At 39.2% G+C, this 16,476-nt stretch overlaps 1 protein-coding gene across 2 annotated transcripts; it reads left to right on the plus strand.

Annotated features, from left to right (window-relative positions):
- The first annotated feature begins 1,199 nt into the window (after positions 1-1,199).
- LOC103704039 (DNA replication factor CDC6-like) lies at positions 1,200-9,579 on the plus strand. 2 transcript variants are annotated; one of them, XM_008787172.6, is made up of 17 exons: positions 1,200-1,529; positions 1,664-1,766; positions 2,178-2,398; positions 3,291-3,365; positions 3,449-3,558; positions 3,735-3,841; positions 3,958-4,017; positions 4,285-4,358; positions 4,507-4,557; positions 4,961-5,010; positions 6,166-6,229; positions 6,901-6,990; positions 7,905-7,970; positions 8,262-8,357; positions 8,446-8,535; positions 8,628-8,796; positions 9,224-9,579. In XM_008787172.6, the coding sequence occupies exons 1-16, from the start codon at positions 1,329-1,331 to the stop codon at positions 8,658-8,660; spliced, it is 1,491 nt and encodes a 496-aa protein (XP_008785394.4). In that variant the 5' UTR covers positions 1,200-1,328; the 3' UTR covers positions 8,661-8,796; positions 9,224-9,579. The 2 variants fall into 2 exon arrangements, with proteins under 2 accessions (XP_008785394.4, XP_038981052.2); XM_039125124.2 differs by lacking the exon at positions 9,224-9,579 and having other exon boundaries at positions 8,432-8,535; positions 8,628-8,765.
- The last annotated feature ends 6,897 nt before the right edge of the window (positions 9,580-16,476 follow it).

Below are 16,476 nucleotides of genomic sequence, written 5' to 3' on the forward strand. Positions count from 1 at the left end.
TGGTCTTGGGGAGGGAGAAGCAAAACATGTTGGCGGAGCGGGTGGGGAGGGAGGGCCCGCATGCAGCTGTTGATGAGCTCTTGGATCTCGGGGTCGACCTGGAGGGAGAGGAAGGCAATGCCATGAACGATTGCGAAGGGCAACCATCCTAAATCCCAGCCACCGCTGAAACGCGGACATTTGCTTCTGCCCTGAATATCCGCTTGATGCGAAGCTCCTCGAGTTGTGGGCCTTGTGGCCACCCTTCAGGCTTCAGCCATGGCGCCGACCCAAGTGTTGGCTCCGCCGCCCCAGTCGCTAGGGACGAGGTTGAAGTTGGTGAAGTAGGGCATGCCTTGGATGGAGGTGGCCGGGACCTCTGGAAGTCATGGGACGGATCCGGAGGAGGGTTTGAGGGGTCACAGCCTTGAAGTGGGGAGGGAGGCCGTGGTGCGTTGGGGGAGGAGGAGGAGGAAGAGGAGAGGGAGGTGGGGGAGAGGGGGGATCGAGGAGGAGGGGAGGGGGTGGGAGTTGTTGTCGGCGTTGTCAAGGCTATTAACATCAAAGCCCTCGAAGTCAGCAGCGACGAAGGTGAAGCGGCGCAAGAGCTCATGGGTGAGGATGGAGAGGATGGAGAGGAGGGCGAGGAGGAGGAAGGCATCACTGCATGATGAGACGGAGGCGGTCACAGCCCATGGCCACCAGATCAGGCTCGTCTTCGATCGCCTGATTGGCATGGACGAACGGAGGGAGAGAGACGGAAATGGATGAAGGCGATGACATGGGGAAGAAAAATTATTGCGTGCACCGCCAAATGCTGGTGCATTCCACCAATCCCCAGAGTTATCCCCGCACTCATCTTAGGGCGATCATGGCCGTGCACATGGTGCATACAATAATTTGTTTGTAATAAATATATTATATTATATATAATAAATATATTATATTATATAAATATCAGGTTCCAGCCAAATCTGCGAACCCGAGTCTAGCTTATGTAATGCGTCGGCTTAAATTTCAGACCCGATCCGATCCTCCCGTCTTAAAGAATAAGATCCAAACCCATCCGAAACGATCCAGGCCCGGGCGGACCGTACCGTCTGACTCATTCTCTATCCCTGTACTGGGCCTCACACTCAAATGTCGCCGCTCGGCCCACGGGATTGCTAATGGCGGGAAACACCGCTCCTTTCTCTTCCCGCGCAAAATAGTCTGCTACAACACCTTTTTAATCGCTCTTCCCCTCTCTCCCGTCTGCAACCGCCGCTCTCCAACGCGAAGATCCGCGTCTCATTTCCAGACTCCAACAAGGAAGCCATTTGGAAGCCCCAAGAGAAAAAAACGCTGCAATGGCCAAGACCAGAAGCACCAACGGCGGCCCCGTATGCCCCAATAGATCCCCCCATTCGGAGGCAGTGGAAGAGAGGACGGAGAATAAAAAACGGTCGAGATCCCAATGCCCGGACCAAAGCCCGATCAAAACCCGTTCTCCGGCGAAGTGGAGATCGCCTGTCGGTTGCACCACCAATGGTGACACCTGTTATGGAAACGTGAGTTATTTTCCCACGTACGATCCGATCCGATCCGATCTTTAGGGTTTCATTTTTTCCCCTTTTTATTCTCTGTATAATTGTTTACGTAACTCGATATGATTATGATCCATCGATCCGACACCATTTAATAGGGAGATAGCAAGATTTCCAATGGCAAGCCCTTATGCTCTCCTAAATCTCCGAGGAAAAGGTTGTCTGATCAATTTTCTCAGAGACCCAAGTGGAATCCAAGAGGCAAGTGCTCTGATCCCTTTCGGAGTCTTCATTTTGTTTATTTTCTTCCTGTACCTTTTTTTTTTCGTGAGTGATTGATCTCCATCGAATACTGTTGCTAGTGTGAATCCACCGTTATGCTCAGGCACTTTTCTTCCCTGACTCAGAACTCTCTGGACTGATTGTTCAGTTTTATTCCTCTATCTGATTTCGTTGCTCGACCGATCTTTGACTCACAGTTTTTTACCTCTTCATCTGCTTTTGTGATCTCAAGTATATTATTCACAGTAACTCGCCTAATTTTTTCTGATAAGCAGCAGCGATACTCGTTATTTCACTAGTTCCTGATTCCTCTTTCTATTATTTGTTTTGTAATTTAAGTTTCCCGTGTTATCACCGGCCAACTGATAGGCCTGAATCCATCATCTGTAGATCCTGCGCAGATGCAAGCAGTTAAGGAAGCGCTGCATGTAGCTACAGTCCCTACCAATGTGGCATGTCGCGAGGATGAGCAGAAAAGGATTCTTGAGTTCTGCAGGACGTGCATCGAACAAGAGAAAGCTGGTAGTTTATATGTATGCGGTTCCCCCGGAACTGGAAAATCGTTGTCCGTTGATAAAGTGAAAGACCTTCTAGCTGTGTGGTCAAAACAGGTACACCGGCCTTCTCTTTCAATTTATATGTTAGATTGTGGTTTAGTTTCTGATATAAGCAATGAGTAATTTTGTTGTATTTCTATTTATGGAAATCTCGCACCTGAAGACACTCAGATCCCATTGCACATATCATACCAGTATACAGGAATGCAAGTCTCCAGAAGTTCTGTTTTTTTTAACTTTTTATGCAAGGCCATGAAGACAAGTGTTTTTAGAGAGGGTTTAAACTGTCCAAATCTACAAGGCAATGAACATTGCTAATACAGATTGTCAAGCCATTTGAGGAGTCCTAGGCTATATATCATGGACCGCGTGCATCATCATATGATGTAGAATTGATGGGCTCCCTGCCAATTATTTTGCATTTTTGATGGGCGAAATGAGAGATTAAACTCATCACAGGAAAGCATTCAAAACTGGTCGACATGCTTTAGGTAACATCACAGGGTTGCCATTTCATTAGAAGGGATAGACAGAGCATTTAAAATGATTGAATCAGAATATTCAATGGGAGTACAACATTGTATAAAGAATGAGATGACATGAGGATGAATTGCGGCTCTTACTTGGTGACATCACTAGAAAAGGATGTGAGGAAGTAAGGATATGGTATCAACCTTAAACTTGTTCTAGCTATTAATAACATATGTAGATTGCTTTGGGTGTGTAAATACTATATTTTCTGCCCTGTACTGCAATACTTTCATTTCTCTATGAGGGCTCAAAGTCGATACTATTAGGAGTGAAAACCTCCTGACAAACTATTAAGTTGCAAAATCAGCTATAAGAGCTTGTGTTAGTAATTTTGGAATTTTGATTATATTTCTTTTTTCTGCATTGATGTTTATTAGTTTAATTTCATTGACATGAATTTTGTTCTGATGGCCAGGTGGGATTTCAGTCACTAGATACGTTAGCCATAAATTGCACTTGTCTCACTAACACATCTGAAATTTTTAGCAAGGTATCCTGTCAACACAGTGAATATACTTTGGATATACACATAATATCTCATTTATCATAAAATTCTCCATTCATTTATTGCAGATACTTGACAAATTTCATTCTCGAAAGAAGACAAGCAATGGTTTTTCGCCTCTTCAGCATCTCCAAAATTTGTTCTCTCAAAAAAGGCAGGCATCTTCAGGAAAGATGATGTGAGAAACATTTCTTTTACTCTTTGTATGTGCATTGTTTCTGGCACTCAATTATAGCACTACATTTGCTACAAAAACACAGCTCATAGTTGATAGATATTGTTATGAATTTTCAAAGGTTTTGCTGTCCTTTTACCAAACCATGGAATGTTGAGATTGGAAATATTTTATGACAGGTTGATCATTGTTGATGAGATGGATTACTTGATAACTAAAGACTGTGCTGTGCTTCATGATCTTTTCATGCTTACAACTTTCCCATTTTCCAGATGCATTCTAATAGGTATGGCTTTTCAGAGGAATATTAATGCTAAACAGGGGGTGGCATGTTCCATACAGTGCTGTTATGTTCTATTCAACCAAGATTCATGTTGATTTGAGTCTGACTTATATCTGCAGGAATAGCAAATGCTATCGACTTAGCAGATCGATTTCTTCCAAAACTCGAATCACTGAATTGTGAGTGTGTCTATTCCTCTTCATCATTCTAGTTTTTTTATTTAGGATCAAGGAATATTTTGGGGCATCTGATATGGTATTCAGATGACGGAATGACCTTGTGCTGTAGATTGTCCATGTCTTAGATGTACTGTGAAGATATCTCACTTGACTCCTATTTAAGTGATGTATATGGCATTATTTTCTTTTCAAGTTACAATTTTCCTCGCATTGCACCCTGGAATGAAACTAACTTCTTTCTTGGCATTTTTGTTGCTCTGTCGCTAGGCAAACCTGTGGTTATAACTTTCCGTGCTTACTCTAAAGACCAGATACTGAAAATCCTTCAGCAGAGGCTTATGGTGATTCCCATTCTTGTCTATATTTTCATGCATTAGATTTTTCTACTGAATATCTGGGGGCTGAACCCATTTATTTTGTGATCTTGTATACTAATTCACCTTTGTTATAGCGGAAATTTTCCTTATATGACTGTTTTTTGATTTGTAGGTTCTTCAATTTGATGTCTTCCAACCTTTAGCACTGGAATTTTGTGCTAGAGTAAGTTCAAGTTCATTTATGTTTCCTTCTAATGCAGGAAAATTTTTTAACGGTCAATTATCATAACCAAAAACAAAACCCTCTTGCAAAGTACAGCACCTGGGTCTTAAACCCATGCAGGTGAATGTCAAAACCTTTTTCATTCAAACTCTGGATCTTGCCCATAAAAACTTTAAGGAGTCACATATTCCTTTGGAGACATCAAATTCATAAATAAAGGATCCATCTAAGAGAGTAAACTTTTTCCTCAATATATTTTTTTTGAGTGAAATTTTCTCCTTGATAACACAACAAATAAAAATGCTCACTTATTTTGTATATAAACAATGGCTATCATGGCCTTTATCTAGGCTTGAGATATGAATTACTAGATATGTTCTAATGGTGTTTATAATCATAGCAGAAAGTTGCAGCGGCATCTGGAGATATGAGAAGAGCACTTGGTGTTTGCAGGTAACTTTTGATGCTAATGCATATAGAGATGCTATTTTGTGTTAATTTTAACTTGTTGTATTCAATGTCAAAGCTTCACCAAATCTATCAAATACATCTGCTATATTAAACATGCAAAACTCATGCTTGCTCCTCAATTACACGATATCGTAGAATGATATCATGTTTCCAATCCTTTGTGACAACTTGTGGTCTCATCATACTAGTTTACTCATCCTTTGTCAACCTGTATTCTTCATTTTGACCTACGTTACTATATCGTTGCCTTCAAAGTTTGTTAGCTGATGATGTTGACTTAAGAATGTGATCAGATGCGCTGGAGCAAGATTTGGTTCAATTCCCAGCAGGATGTTCAGATTTGAAGTCCACTTACATCCTTCAAATAGCCTCCTCCCCTTCCAGCTAGGAATAGCATGAATGATATTTTACAATATAGTAGTTTCAATCTCTTTTTAGTGGTCTGGGCCCTTCTTGTTGTGTCAAGAGATTGGTTGTCCCATTGTGGTTTGGATTCATCACCTCATCTGTGACTCCATTCTTGCAACAGCAGTTCAGTAGGTTTCTCTTGCGTCCTTGTGTTTTCTGATCTCACTTGGATTCTTATCTTCGTCACATGTTTTGGCGACATTATTTTTGCACCCGGTCCTTTAATCTCCATCAACATATTAATCTCAGATGAGAGGTTCTTGCTTCATTCTTCCTGCTGTCCTACGGTCCTTTTGTTTGGTTACTTATATTGCAATTGAATGCTTGGCCTTTAAGGTGCATAATAGGAGTAAACCCGTGTATTCACACATGTAGTTATATCTTGGTTCATATTTTGTGTCTTCAGTCATGTTAAACATGATGGAAATCTATATTATGAAGCAACTACTTGACCAGCAATATGCAGTGATCACTCCCATCAGGAAATAGACTAAGACAAAAGAAACGACATCACTTAACTTTAACATTTTTAGAACCATTTTACTTTGATGGCATTATTCTTCTTGTCATCTCTATAGATATTACTTGTGGTTTCTTTTTAATAAACTTGTACTGTACCTGCACGTTTATTGCTTATTTAATTGGTATTACATTACTGCTTGAATCCTGCATCTCATATATGAAATTGCAGTTACCATTTAACTGCTTTATTTTTTCACTTCATTCCAGGAGTGCAGTTGAGGTGCTCGAAGCACAGCTGCGAGATGTTGCTAGAAACCAAGATATTGACATTGTAAGTTGGATTGTTTGTTGGTATTGTATGCCCATCCAAAACTTACATACAAAAAACTCATTTACTAACAACCTTTCTGTAGTCATTTGATTTTAACATTCAATTATTTGTATGTTCACACATTCTGCATTTTCTTTGATATGGACGACTGTATCATCTAGCATCCCTTTATAGTTATCTGAGAAAATGAATTATTTTCTGATATTATTTTCTGTTCTGTTATTCTCAAAATTTTTTGATAGATTTGAATTATGCATGCTTCCTTGCTTGATACAGGATACTGATTATAGAGTCTAGATATTAAGCTACGCTGTAATGCTTAGTTGCTTATTATTTACCCAAATTGATGCCTGTTTGTAATGCTCGGTCTAGATATTAGACTTGCCAATTGCTTAAAAATCAGCTCATGTCATTCATTAGCAGCTTCCTCGCCTCACTGTCCTGTCTTTAAATATATTTATATTCCTCATCTATTTCCAGACTCCCAAAAATGCTGGCATCTAAGATATCATGTATTCTATGATCCAATTTATCATTAATACGAAATTTTAGAATAAATTATATTCAATGAAACACAAGTAAGTTTGCTTTCTCTGAGAATGATGGCTGTTACTCAAAGTTGGATCACAATCATTTTTCTTAATTATAAGAAATTAATTTTTTTTTTTCAGGTAATGTTTGATCATATGGATATTGCTTTATCCAAGGCATTCAAGTCAGCAGTAGTGGATACCATACAATCTCTTCCACAACATCAACAGGTAAGATTGGGGGACATGATTGAATATGGAGATCTATAACAATCAAATGAAATATGTAGTTTCCAGGATAACCAGTAAGAGTTATGCAAGTATCATGGCCTTAGGTGTTATCTGTTACAATCATCCCATTCTTTGACTAGTTAAAATTAGTGAAATATGAGGCTATGGATATAGCGACGTCTGGTCTGGAAGCAAGGAAAGACGAGTTAATCATTCAATCAATACAGACTCGATACCGGTAACCAAAGCGAGAGACTGTAGACGATAGACCTGAGGGGCTAGTGAGCGAGATGAGAGGGGAAGAGGAATAAGAGTAAGCAGGAATAATGAAAAAATAGCAAACGGACCGAGCAATAGGAAAGTAAGTACAGTAAGCCACCATAACTCACGTTTCCTGCATGTAACCTATACTTGTATGGCATAGGTGCATATCTAATGGAGGCACATTAGGATGATAAGGAAAAAATACATGTGGCATGAAGGACATTATGCAGCTATCACATTAAGGTCATCATGTATATTTGTCTTGTGAGATTCATTTAACAGTGGGGAGGTAACAAGTCCCTGTAAAGAGTCTAATTCGCATTCAGGAGTTGTGTCACGATACCATCTGACTGACCTTCAAAATTAATCTACAATCATGTTAAATTTCAGTTTCCTGCTTATTTCTTCCATACGAGCTGTAACAATCATTTACACAGGTCATTTTACTCAATCCGTAGTGCATATGCTTGTATTCTTCTTGGGAGCTGATTATTTTTGGTCTTCTATCAGTTTGTACATATTGTCAATGGAAATCATTTTTTAACTTATGGTTGTTTGGAATTTACTAGAACATGCTTTTAGATTTATAGATACACCAACTTTGGGCACAGGCAGCAGCTATATGCTTCTAATCTTTTTGGCACCTCCAGATAATATTATGCTCCTTAGTCAAGCTATTTCGCCAGTGCAAGAAGAATGCTACCACTCTTGGAGAGGTAAGTTTGAATCCCCATGACTTGAAGAGTCATACTAGTAGTTGCACATATAAATCTCCCCCATCCCTCACCCCCCCATCCCCAAACTGTCTCTCTCTGTGTGTATGATATAACTATTCCATTTATTGTGCAATTATTTCTCCATCTAGACACAACCTTGTTTTTACAAATCATAGTGATTTATATATTGGTTCCTAGGATAGAACTCTTTTCCAGTACTTTGCTTATACAACTATCGCAACCTATCTTTTTCTAGTTCTGATCATTTTCTAAACTGCTGTTTGGGAACAGCTGAATAAATCATATTCGGAAACCTGCAAATTCAGTCAAATCCCTGCAGTAGGAATGCTGGAATTTACAAACATGTGCAAAGTGCTGAGTGATCAGGTTGAAATACATACTAGAAATTCACCTAATTTTTGCTTGTCCTGGTATGCTTTTGATAATACATAACAGTCCAGGTTCAAATGTCCAGGGGCTTCTCAAGCTTGGGCAATCTAGGGAAGATAAATTGAAGAGAGTGACATTACAAATTGATAGTTCAGACGTCACATTTGCTTTTAAGGTGCAGATATGATTGCCTCTTACTAATGAAACAGTTTCCCATAGAGATGCTGGTCTCTTAACTAATTCCTTACTAGCTTTCAATTGATACAGGGAATTCGATTTTTTCAAACCTGCCTGGTGTAGTGATGATCTGAGCTAAAGATGAATGTGGCTTCTTTTTTCAAGTTTTAATCTCAAGATATGTAGTAGTTGCTCTTCAAATATTGCCTGCAGGTGGCTTTTCATCACCAAGATTCTGCCAAAGCACTATGGTTGAAAGGTAAGCTCTTGTTTGATTTACAATACTCTTATTAAGGATCCGACATGCATTTGTACTCCTGCACAGTCAAATTAATTTGATTATTCCTTATACTTCTTCAAAAGATCTAAATATGAATCATTACCTATACAATAACAAGTGAGAATAGTAAGATGCACCTGAAATCAAAACTGCAATGTTATATCGCGTGGTCATTATTTTTTGTACTTAAATTTACTCGAGCAGCTTCCTTTTTGTTATTAAACTATCTTTTCTGAGATGATTACCATATGTCTGCTGTCTGATAATTCCCAATTATAACATTATCAGGAGTAGTTCAGTATTTATTGATTGAAGTTTGCTAGATCAGCATCCTTTTTATAATTTGAACTCTTTCCTGAGATGTTTACTATTTTCTGCTGTCTGACAATTCAATCATTTTAAGCAGATAGATAGTATCCTCAACACCTTCACCCTGGATTACTTATCTCACAAATAAGTGACATAAACTCATGATGGATGGTTGAAGACTGAAGTTCACAGAGGTCAAGAAGACTCGAAGGAAGTTCCACTACTCGTTGTATCATATGATTATTTGGCTATCCTTGAAGTAACAACCAACAGATGCCTCCAACAAACCAAAAATAAATTTGTGATTTTTGGTACAGCTGATTTACAATAATTCAGATCCAATGATTGCATAATTTAAGCATAATCACAAGTGCTTAGTGGAACATGCATCTTTTTACTAAATTGTTAACTAGTATTACAGGACCAAAATACTTTCCATGAAAAGTTTGCTTCTAGCTTTGCTTCAGTGAGTTGAGTTGGCAGAGTTTGGTCTTGACCATATGCACCTGGAATATGTTCCAAGAGTGCTACATGAGAATTAACTGGATGTTGGCCCAAAAACTCCGATGAGGTTTTATTAAAAATGAACAGAAAGATAGCTGATATATTTGTGCTGTGTACTTGTCATGTATTACCATTGCATCGACACTATGCATTACTGTGAACGCAGCAGGGTTATCTCTGTTTTGTTTTTAATGATAAAAATGGTAAAACAAGAGAACAAACTAGTTGACCATCACGTTAACCTCTTGGAGTTGGCTGTGGCAGCGTTCTTTCATCAAAATAATTTGGACTGCGGGTACAAAATTTTCATGTTGGGCCAATTGAGCTCTGTATAATATTGGGGTTTTGTATCCATGACTTGGTAAAACATAAATACAGGAATATGAGACACCATGATATACAAATGATCTGGTCACAGTATTTCACGAAGCAACATTACCTCATTTTGCTCATGTCGCAACTCCCAGAAAGGCCAATGATCTTGCAAAATTTGTGCGTGGACACACTTCAGCGAAGCAAAATGTTTGCCAGGTATGAAGATTATAAGAAATGGAGGCAGATAACTCACTAACTACAACCGAATGAAAGATATAATACCAGTCTCCAGATTCAAAGCCTTCAGCGGCACCACAGAGTCTTTAGTAAGGGTAGTTCTATATACACCCCCCCTATTGCTCAGGACACCCCCCAAAAACCAAAAAAAAAATACCCAAACTAACCTTTAGTGTAATTACCATATTGCCCTTGAAATTTTCTCATACACCCCCCCCTTCCTCCTCCTCGTTCGAAAAGAAAAAAAAAACCCCCCCTCAAACCCCCCTTAAACCCCTCGATCCATTTACATCGTTTAGGCGATCTTTGAAGGAGATTTAAGCCCCATTCGAAGCATGGACAAGCAACTAGTGATTTGGGACGAAGAATCGGCCGCAAAGGTACGTGTTCCACCTTATTTCGAAATTTTTTTTTTCACGGTTCGTGCTCCGTTCGGCACTGGATCGCCGAACAAAAGGCTTCTGTTCGGCTGAACAGTGCTTCAACCGAACTCTTCTGTTCGGCTGCACAGTGCCGAACAGAAGGCTTCTGTCCGGCACTGTGCAGCCGAACAGAAGGGTTCTGTCCGGCTCTGTGCAGCCGAACAGAATGCCGGCGACGAGAGAGAGAAGGGGGAACGGGAGGGTTTTGGGCGTTGGCGAGGTGCTTTGGGCGGAACAGTTCAAAGGGAGACGGAGGGGGTTTGGCCGCCGGCGAGGTGCTTGAGGCGAGGTTTTTTGGGCGGAAGGGAGAAGCCGGCGGGTGTTTTGGAGGGGAAGAGCGGGGTGGGGGGGGTTTGGGGGGTGTAGAGAGCAATTTAGGTGAGGGGGGTGGGGAGGGTGGGGGGTAATTTAGGAATTTTTAATTTTTTAGGGGTGTCCTTAGCAAATGGGGGGGTGTAGAGAGTATTTAATTTTTTTTTAATTTTTGGGGGGTGTCCTGAGCAATAGGGGGGGTGTATATAGAACCACCCCTTTAGTAATGATACCACATCCATAGTCTTGACAACTGGAAATCGGATTTTTTTGGACCCACGAATCCGCAACGTGCTCGAACGTGCATCAAGCCAACAGAAGACTGCCATAAAGAAATAACAATTAAACATGCTAGGGAATCATGTTTCCACAAACTAAAAAAGAACAGAAAAAAACAGACGTAAATCAGTAAATCTCATCCAAAGTTTGCAGCAGTGGAATAAAGAAAACAAAGCGAAAAAGAAAAAGGTTTAGTTAAAGAACATATGGAAATCCGCTGCAGGTGCAGCTGCAGTCTCAGCAGAAACAATAGGGGAGACTGCAGCTGCAGCAGCAACAGCAAAGTTGCCAGGATCCTGTTTTATCAACTAAACAATATTATAATCAATCAACACTCAATTCATCAAAAAAAAAAAAAAAGAAGTCGACACTTACAATATAAACGGAGTGAGAATTTAGTGATTTGGCGGAAACAAATAACCTGTCTTACAAGTACTCGGTTAACTTTCTCTGCCTGGGGCAAAGTATACATAGTGGCAATTGCAACTGCCAGGATGTTCTTGTAAGCATTGATGAACATATGGGGTGCTGCTGCTAGAGTTGGGTGAGAGAGGGCCAAGGGCAATGCAAGCAACCATTGAAGCACCAGCTGCAAGCTTCTCAATCGGGTCATTCTCCAGAACTTCAGGACTGAAAAAAGCCGGACCCTTTATCATGCGCCGACGAAATAGCAAGGGGCCTTGTCCCAAGCTTGGCAAGGATGGCGGCCTCAGAAGAGCCCACCTTGTCCCCCCTCTTAATCATTTCAACAGGGTGTTGATGATTACTCTACACTGCCCTTGTGAATCTCATTCGGGATATTAAGCACCTGAGAGGATGCAAAAGGGATGAGACACAACACCACCAACAAAAATATCTGAAAAATTTCTGTGCGAGTTGCAAGATATATTTTATCGACCTAGTGAGGACCAATAAAAGGTTAAAAAGATCTCAGAAACCTCAATCTAAACCGAAGATATAGGGGAACAAAGATGTCATGGAGCCCACAGTCAGTTCTAAATGAGTCAGTCGTGCAAACCCCCTTCCCCATGAGAAATTATTGGGCGGACGAGATCTACGGTAGATCTAAAATGAAATCATTCTAGATAGCTTCATTTCGTCGTACGGTAAAATTATTAGATAAATTTATTTTATCCTAGATCTATGGTAGAGCCGATCGACCTAAATTTTTGGGACACATGGCTGAGCTCCATTGTCCAAGCTTGCTTTGGATGAGGAGAACAAATGGAATCATATTGAGAGGTTAGTTGTTAATAATTGGACGTAATGACCAGCCTCCCTTTCTTCTTTGGCATTTTTTTTCCTTTTTTTCTTTATTTTTTTTATTAGTTTCTTATATATAACCACATTAACGTACTATGAACTTGATTTACCATCCACATAGTAATAATACCTTTAAATTTATGGTCATAAAATTTAATTATCCAACTTATATTAGTATTTATAACTATATATTTAGTATCTGATTTGTATCTATATCCATTTAAAATAAATATGGATATAAATTTGTACATCCGACTAAAATCTGTATCGATATCTGCATTCATCAAATAAAACAAAAATGATATGGATAACCAATATCCAATCCAGTTTCAACTCTATCTTCATTTTGACAAAAGCTGATTGAGCTTCATCAACTAGCTAAGAGAGCAAATCTAGCCAGCGAGTTGCCAAAATCTTTGAAATAATCTTATAGAGACTATCCAATAAACTGATAGGTCAAAGGTCCCGAATTAAGTTTTGTCCATCTTTCTTGGGATTAAGGGTCGCAAGAAAGCAAAGTTGCATCTTGACGGGTTCAGGTTGCCCTTATCAAATTCACCAAGCAAAATCTTAATATTCTCTCAATATTTCTAAAAGAAAACGAAGAGAGTTGGTCCGGCTGCCTTTGAGCTTCCCATATCTTTGGCGGGTACATGGCCTTTTACTTGAAAACAGGAAGAAGTTGTTGGTGTGATAACTCTAGAGAGTTGGTTCATTTTGGTATGGTGTTCTTCCTATAAGTGACGATTTAGTTTTGGATAATTTTTCCCCCCCACGTAATGAATGGCTAGCTTTTTCCTCCTCTTTTTTTTCGATTGGGTTAGGGGTGGGGGACTATTATTTTTTGACTCTCCTAGAGGCAACCTGCCTGTTTGGGTTCTCAAATTTGAGATGCTGTATCTCATGCATAAATACATGCCAACGTCCAATTTCTTGACCATTAGTTATTCTGTTGGTTTTCCTTGGTACTTTGCACTGGTTGAAAATCCATTACGCATGCTTGTGCAGAAGCGTTGGAAAAATTTGAACTTAGAAAATATTATTTTGTTAAGGTATTTATTAACAATGTATAAGATACAGAATTTAAAAAGTTGGAAGCAATAGAGATAAACTATGAATTTTTCTTTGCTTACATAAAATATCTTTTATTTCATCATATTGATAAAACATCTTTGGTGTTTCAGTTTCCCCCATGTTGCCGAACTTGACTAACTGCTAATCAAACTGAAGTAAGATAGGTGAAAAAAGTTAAACGTTATATGATTAGTGAGTATGGGCAACTCTTTCATAAATATCATCACTATCTTGATTTCTTCAGTTCTATAAGGTCATCTTCTGTAAGTGAGTTAACGTTGCACCATTCACTTGTAACATGCTTATCTACTGAATTCATTATAAAAAATTACGTGATCTCTATGCTTTCCATAATCGTGGTTTATCGTGGCCAACCAACCGCCTAATACGGGGTTAATTTATTGTACCAGTGTGGTGCCCGAGCCTCGGAATGCACCCCATACCAAGTGTCAATACTAAAGTATGTACCAAGTCGACGCCTAATATGAAGTATACAGATTGTGTAGCTCTGATACCAAGATGGTAAATCTTGTTCATGATATGCATGGATGTAATTAGATATACTTTTTTATTCTATTATAATTTCATCTCATGAACATTGCCGATTCAGGTTGGTTAGCTGCTGAGAACCAAACACCCGGTCACATGGAAATCCATGTTGCAGCATGTGGTTCCTCATGAAGAAAATGGTACCCAAGGCTGGTTATTTTCTCTTTCTAATGTTGAGTCAGCAAACTTGTGCTTGCCAATATCTTTATGCATGCGGCCACAAAGGTTGCTCAGCATGGGCAGTTGATCAGTTTCCTTCTTTTCTTTCCTAATGATCTTTATCAGCATTATTCAAACGCATTCATTTTTTTAAAAATCTTCAAAAATTTCAGTTTTATGACCATCGTAGTATAAAACAGTTCCTTCAAATTAGGGAGTGGTGAGTCGAACATGATTTTCCCTTTTTTTATAAAAAGACGTTCCATCATGAGTTAATTGATATTTGTTTCTTTCCATTACAGAGCCATTTTATGTTACTATATAATGTTAGTGTAAATTTATCAATGATTACTGTAGTTGACGTTGTTTGGAAATTTCTTTTCTTTGTACCTGATATTCCAAGCACTGATTATAGGTGAAATGCATGATATCTTAGCTCGCTTGGCACCTCTCCTAAGGGCTTGCCCCTGGAGGAGTTTGAGGGTTCAAATCCTAGATATTGCTCCAAAAAGAAAACAAAAAAAAGAAGAAGAGGGAACTAGCTACCAGAATACTCTGAAACATGCCACCGTCCACTTGGACCGAGTTTGCCTCCCATGCTCCGAGCTAGTTTCTTTTTCTTCTGATACACCATACTAATTGCTTTAGTCTACGCTCTTGTGCAAATAAATTATAAGACGGGACGGGTCCTTGGCCAATGTAGAAGGTGCTGGTGCTGCTCTTCTGAAGCACTTAAATATCATCAAAGATGTGGCTTCCGATCAAAATATTTTCTATTCTCACACTCTTCCTATTATTACCCATTTTCTTTGCGCTCTGCCATATAGCTAGTGGATGCTTGCATTTTCCATTTCTTATATTTCTCTTCTGCCTTCTCTTCCTTTTCTTGCATTAGTCCTTTCTTTTCCTTCTGGCATCTTATCATGTCTGAACTACAAAAATCCAGTTCTGAAGTTTATGTTCTGATTCTTTGTGAGAAAAGATGGATTAGCAAATCAATACCTTGATAAGTTGGCTTTCTTTTCTCTTTGGAAATAGCTACCATGATGGGGGGGAGTCAGATTAGTTTCTTCCTATTTGCATGATACTCGAATATTATGTCGTCCTATATTCTGTTTCTACAGACATGGTTGTCTTTGTAATTAGTGTTTAATGTCATGTATTAGAGGCAAAAATATCAATTTTGTTGTTGTTGTTTGTAGATTTTTTGATACAACATCATCATCTCACATTTTCCAAAATGAAAATCAGAATGATATACAGACTCCTGGAGATATCAAATCTGCGATGAGATTGATGAAGAACAACCAGCCACCAAATTGGCGGCCTCTTCACCTGGACTCTACTGTTCAGCAGGAGGGAGTGCTTAACTCCGATATCACGGATGGGATCGAATAGTCTGCATGCATCGAAATAGACAAATTAGAAAAGGACCAGACCGACATTATTATGCTGTAGGTATAATCTTGATTATGATGTAGATTGAGTTGTAAATTTCAATTTGTGCAGGTCGAGCTTGCATGTGCAATTGAATATCAAGATCAAAATCAAGTTATTTTTTGGAGTCATAACGAAATTAGTGCTCGTATCAAGATGTAATCTAAAGCTGCGATGTCTGGGACATAATGAAATTAAATGTAATCGAAACTAAATCACGGAGAAGCGTGCGCTTTTTTCCCCTCCAAGACAGGACACTTTCAGGTCTGATTCTTCCCTCCCAAGATGATAGAAACAGATATAACTCGAGGAAATTAATACTAGGATTTGACTATCAATATCTTGGGAGCTTTCAATACAATGCAAGGGCGCTGTTGAGGTTTCGGTTGTCAGAATGGGAAGAATTCGGAGCTAAGATGCCGGTCAGCGTCAGATTCAAGACAAGTATGATATTTAGATGCCATTCATGATGAGCACTGCTGCGGAAATCAAAGTGTGCAAGTTATTGTTGGATCCGTGATGTGCTGCTGCCCAATATATTTGTCAAGACGAACTTCATACCTTAAGCATCCAGATCAAAACATCAGGGTTTACAAAAAAGTAGAATTAGGACTGAAAATTACCATAAGATCAAATCTAGAATCACTGTTAATGCAATTTCTCGACTAGGAAAGATGGTGGTAAAGTTCTTTAACAATATTAAGGGTCATAGACTGCGATTCTCATCTGCGCTACTGCAAGGATTCCAAAGGATCGCTTTTTGCGCATATATATATACATATATATGTATATACATATA

The sequence above is a fragment of the Phoenix dactylifera genome, chromosome 8, assembly GCF_051530095.1.
Source record: "Phoenix dactylifera cultivar Ajwa chromosome 8, Ajwa_hap1_PhDact_Kaust_v1.1, whole genome shotgun sequence".
Classification (NCBI taxonomy): Eukaryota; Viridiplantae; Streptophyta; class Magnoliopsida; order Arecales; family Arecaceae; genus Phoenix; species Phoenix dactylifera.

What these genes read in the sequence shown, in the direction of transcription:
- LOC103704039 (XM_008787172.6), top strand. Translation starts at nt 1,329, where the DNA reads ATGGCCAAGACCAGAAGCACCAACGGCGGCCCCGTATGCCCCAATAGA. An exon ending in CATCTGAAATTTTTAGCAAG is followed by an intron (nt 3,366 to 3,448) that starts GTATCCTGTCAA and finishes CATTTATTGCAG; the next exon opens with ATACTTGACAAATTTCATTC. An exon ending in GCAAAGTGCTGAGTGATCAG is followed by an intron (nt 8,358 to 8,445) that starts GTTGAAATACAT and finishes TCAAATGTCCAG; the next exon opens with GGGCTTCTCAAGCTTGGGCA.